Genomic DNA, 5,299 nt, shown 5'->3' on the forward strand with positions numbered 1-5,299 from the left:
GGAGAGAGAAAGTAGTTAGTTATAATTACTACATATAGGATTTGACATTAATACCCTTTTAATTTAATTAATAATTATTTAAATTTAAAATATATTACACTTGACATTATATTAACCACAAGATCTTCTAATTTAATGGTTGAAAATTAGTCTCAATTTGAGATTGGTAATTAGTTAGCAATTGATTACATCCCTATATAAGAATTTTAGTTATGTTATCATATCATAATTTACGTGAATGTTTTTTTTATATCAATATATTGTATTACAAATATCAATAATAAGACATGAGAATATTAACACAAGTATAAGAAGAGGACCCTTAAAGCTTATACCCAACAAACATATTAAAATTAAATGAATGAACAATGAGCTAGGATTTTCACATGTTCACTTCAAGAAAAAGAAAATTTTTAGCTCAACCATTATTAACAGTTGCGGGTATTTCTCGGTTTAGCAAAGTCAGAAGCAGTCGTCGCGGGAAGAACCCTTATATTTTGCCTTTGTGTAAAATTTTTCATCACATACAAAATTTTATAAATAAGAGGATCGACCGTTATCACTTTTGTAGATTTTTAATTAGTGGAATGATAAATTCTAGTTAATACTATATTTTACTAGTTTGAAGTATTTAATTTTTGTAGATAATTGGATAATGCATTACTACTAATTAAGAAATTTGTGACATATAAAACCGATAAACTTGTATCAAGAATGGAAACCTGAATTGCATTAAATAATTACAATGAAATAAATACACAGAACTCCAAACACATGAACCATAAAACCATAAAAAAACCCCTTCTATATATAAACTTGGTTTAAACATTACAATATTCGTATCTCTCAGTTAACCAAAACACAACACAAAACATGGCATAAACGACACATCCAAACACTCGACTCTCCAAATGTGAATCGACGTATCCGATCAAGCAACAAAACCACGGACATCAAGTCTCGAAAACTTATAATCCCGTCGCCAAGGTGAATAACCTCAATATCAGATGCATTTGATGCGAAACTCTTACACACTTGAACCCCAAATCCGACCAGTCGGTAGCTAACGCACTTTCTAGGGCAGCCTTTTCCAGTTCACAACCTTATTTATATTAATCGGTAGAACGGCTTTCACACTTCTTTTTTTGCAGGCAGCTTTTCTGTCATGGCTTTTATACCGGTCAGTATAGCTCTGCGAAGGTAGCCCTTTTTCACCGCTTATTGATCTGATCAGAACGGCGGCTCCACACCAAGAACAGGCAGCTTTTTCCGTCAAAGGAAGGTTAACACGGGGCCCGATTTTTCAAGTTTCGAACCAAATGCATCGTCCGCTTAAGTTATACAAGGCGACAGTAAAATAAATAACCGAGACTCGACAGTATGTAATCTTGTATGCTAAAACCAGATAAATAAATTCAAACTAAGAGAATCTTGAATTCAAAGACATGAACGTGAATACCACGCAATGTGCTCTGCCTGGTCACCGGATTGTGGGAGCTTTGCAGAGGGGGCAGAAGTTCTGGCCGCGGACGAGCCACCGCCTTATGCAGTCAGGATGAAACTCGTGGCCGCACTCCAAAGTAGTCACCGATCCCCGGTACAGATCATCGAGGCATATGCAACAAACTTCTTCGTCTTCTTGATCGGTTTCGTCGCAGAGACGTGTCCTGAAACCGGAGAGAACGTCGTCTTGGGGCGAATCTACGTGGTTGTCGGATGCAGCTGCGTTGTTGACGGCCCACACACGGATATACAAGCCGTAGACATTGGGAAGAAGGGAAGAGAAGGCCATAGGAGGGGTGCCAAAAGGCACGACCTCAACGGTAGTTCCTTCACGTTCGGCTAATTCATTAAACCTCGTCGCGGTGCTTTGATACTCCTCCGTGGTCCATGGCCACCAGAGAATCGCTTGGGATTCAAGAACGAGTGTCCCTGTCTGTGTAGCTTCCATTGCCATTGATCTTTGGGAGAAATTTGAGAGGGAGTTTTGAAAAGTATGAGGAATGAGGCGATAGCTAGGGTGACGATATATATGTAGTGTAGCTTCGGCCCAAATATATTTTGGGTAGAATCTGATTTTGTGCTTTGATTATGGAAATTTGCATGGTTAGAAGTACATGGAGTTGCTTTATTTCGAAGCTTAGAAGATTTATATAGTAAATATTTAATTTGGGTTTTGCGTTTTGATTATGTAAATCTGGTTTGGATTTGATAATGTCAAAGTCGATATATTCCAGCTTATTTATAATATCAAGATTAATTTAATCAAACTTTAAACTTAATTATCTTGAAAGGCCATGGCAGAATTTATGCTACCTAAACAAATAAAAAATACTCCCTCCGTCTCTGCCTGCAAATTTGTCACTTATTTCTATTTTCGTCCGTCCCTAAAAATTTATCACCTTTCACTTTTACCAATTTTAGTAATGGTCCACTAACTCATTATCTCTCATATTTTATTATAAAACTAATATATAAAAGTAGGACTCACATGCCACTAACTTTTTCAACTCACTTTCTATTACATTTTTTTATGCAGGACGGAGGGAGTAATAAATAAATAAATTTTAATCGCTTATTTTTTTATAAAACAAATTTCACAACTATATAGTCCTTTATTTTTAATAATCTTATCTATTCAAATATTAAAGCTACCCATCAAACATAGTAAAAATATACTGCAAGAACAATGTCAGAGCTAGGATTTTCACATGTTAACTTAAGGAAATATTTTTAGCTCAACGCCTCAACCATTATTAACAGTTGCGGCGGTATTTCTCGTTGCTAGGAAGACCCCTTATATTTTGCCTTTGTGTATTATTTTTCATCACATACAAAATTTTAAAAATAAGAGGATCGAACGTTATCACTTGGTAGGAGTTTTAATTAGTGGAATGATAAATTATACAGTAGTCAATAACATTAATTACCACTGATTTTCAAGTCTCCAAGCCTCCAACCAGGAACCGGTTCAAGTCTCCGATTCTTGAAAATTAATGGAGCATGGGCCACCATCCGGTCTACGGAATTGTGGTTGCGTTGCGGTCGTCGAAGGCGCCAAGTGCCAAACCACGCACGAAATGCCGTCAGGCTAGGATTAGTATATACATATACTTATGTGCTTATTAATACTCCCTCCATCCAAAAAAATAGGGCAATTAGTATATGACACGGATTTTAGTATAGAATTAATAAAGTAAGACGGAAGTAAAAAAAAGTAAGAAAGAAGGAGAAAAAATTAAGAGAGAAGTAGTGTTAGTGTAACTGAGAAGTTTAAATTCTAATGGCACAAATGGTAAATAAAATGATGTGTAGGGTTATTATTTTGTTGAAATTTTTTCATAAATGAATGTGCTCTATTTTTTGTGGATGGGCAGAAATGGTAAATATGTCATATTTTTTGTGGACGGAGGGAGTATTATAATTGACTAGTTAAATTATGTTATTTAATTTAATTTCAAGAATTATACTCCCTCCGTCCCTGAAAATTTTTATCACCTATTTCCATTTTCGTCCATCCCTAAAAATTTGTCATCTTTCACTTTACCATTTTTGGTAGTGGACCTCATATTCCACTAATTCATTTCTACTCACATTTTATTATAAAACTTATATATAAAAGTAAGACCCACATGCCATAAACTTTTTCAACCCACTTTCTATTACATTTCTTAAAATCCGTGTCGGGTCAAATGGTGACAAATTATGGGGGACGGAGGTAGTAATATCATGCGTAAAATTAATTGGTTGTTTGCAACCAATATATTGAGAAGCAAATCGTTATAAAAGAAATTGATAAAAAAAATAATTAATAATTATACGTGCATGGTATTGATAGGTCCTTGACCTATCGAGCCTGAGCACCACGATTTGAACAAACACATAGAGGAAAAGATAAATCCTAGTTGAGATGCTGGCGGGCAATTTCGTCAGAACTGGGAATGAGAACAAGTAATTAATTTTATTTTTCAATGAATGAAAATTAATACTGTAGAATTCTATTATTTATAGAATTCTAAATCCTAAAATGTATCTTGCTAATCAAGCCAGATAAATAAATAAAGCTTACAGAATGTAAGAAAAACAAATAAGAATAACTAATTAAAATAAAAGATACTGAATCAAATAAAATCAAAGCCATATATTACTAGTTTAGAAAGAATTTAGGTTCTTACTTCTTAGATAACTTGAAAGAATTTAGATTCTTACCTCTTTGATAACTTTCGGCTACACAACCGACGTTCCTTCAAAATCAATTTAAAAGGATGATTTTGAAAGGATTTGAAAAGTCGGAGTTTAAAAAGTGTGAGGTTTGAAGATATATATGGCATATCTACCTTAGAACAAGGGTATCGGCTGTACCCAAAACTAAATACAAGTAGTAGCATGTATTGAGATAATTTAGCAAATACATTTTGGTGGTCTAGTGGTTATGCTCCTCATTTTTGAAGTTGAGGTTTTGAGTTTGACACCCCTTAGTTCAGACATAGCTGCATAATTCAATTCTTTTTATGTTTTGATTTCTTTACCTTTTTTTAGTTTTGTTTTATTCTAACAATTAAAGTTTCTCTATCATTTTACTTAGTACGTATTTCAATTTTTTTGTTAATACAATTTGTTTACCGTTTTTTCACGTTTTATGTTAATCAAACCATTAAAAGTTCAATAGCCTTTTACTTCTTAATTAAGATAATGGATTTACTTCTTTTTTTTTTTGTTTAGTTTTATTCAAACAATTGAAGAATCGATGTATTATCTTTTTTTTTTGTTAAAATAATTAAAAGAATAAATTTATATACTTCTTGATTAAATTCTCAAATAATCAAAAAATTTACTTTTAAACTACTCCTCTATCCCAAGTTTGTCATATTTTTTCGTTTCCGTTCGTCTCACAAAATTCGTCACATTTCACTTTTTACCATTTTTGGTAGTGGACCTCGTATTCCACTAACTCATTTTCACTCACATAGTATAAAGCTAATACTCCCTCTGTCCCATTATAAATGAAACGGTTTCCTTTTTGGTCTGTCCCATTAAAAATGAAATGTTTCTGAAAATGGAAACAATACTCTCTCTACTTTTTCTTCTCTCTTACTTTACTCTCTCTTCACTAACTCACAAAACAACATTACATAAAATCTCATGCCGAAAAGCAGATATTGCATATTTAATGGGACGGAGGGAGTATATAAAAGTAGAACCCACATTCCACTAACTTTTTCAACTCACTTTCCATTACTTTTCTTAAAATTCGTGTCCGATCAAAGTTTGACAAAATTTAAAGGAAGGAAGGAGTAGT

The 5,299-nt window shown here is 33.4% G+C and overlaps 1 protein-coding gene across 1 annotated transcript; it reads right to left on the reverse strand.

Annotated features, from left to right (window-relative positions):
• Positions 1-1,480: 1,480 nt before the first annotated feature.
• LOC125221169 (E3 ubiquitin-protein ligase RNF167-like) lies at positions 1,481-1,957 on the reverse strand. The gene has a single exon (XM_048123293.1). It carries the CDS (start codon positions 1,955-1,957, stop codon positions 1,481-1,483), a length of 477 nt encoding a protein of 158 aa, XP_047979250.1.
• Between the last annotated feature and the right edge of the window lie 3,342 nt (positions 1,958-5,299).

Source organism: Salvia hispanica, chromosome 4 (genome assembly GCF_023119035.1).
Source record: "Salvia hispanica cultivar TCC Black 2014 chromosome 4, UniMelb_Shisp_WGS_1.0, whole genome shotgun sequence".
Lineage (NCBI taxonomy): Eukaryota > Viridiplantae > Streptophyta > Magnoliopsida > Lamiales > Lamiaceae > Salvia > Salvia hispanica.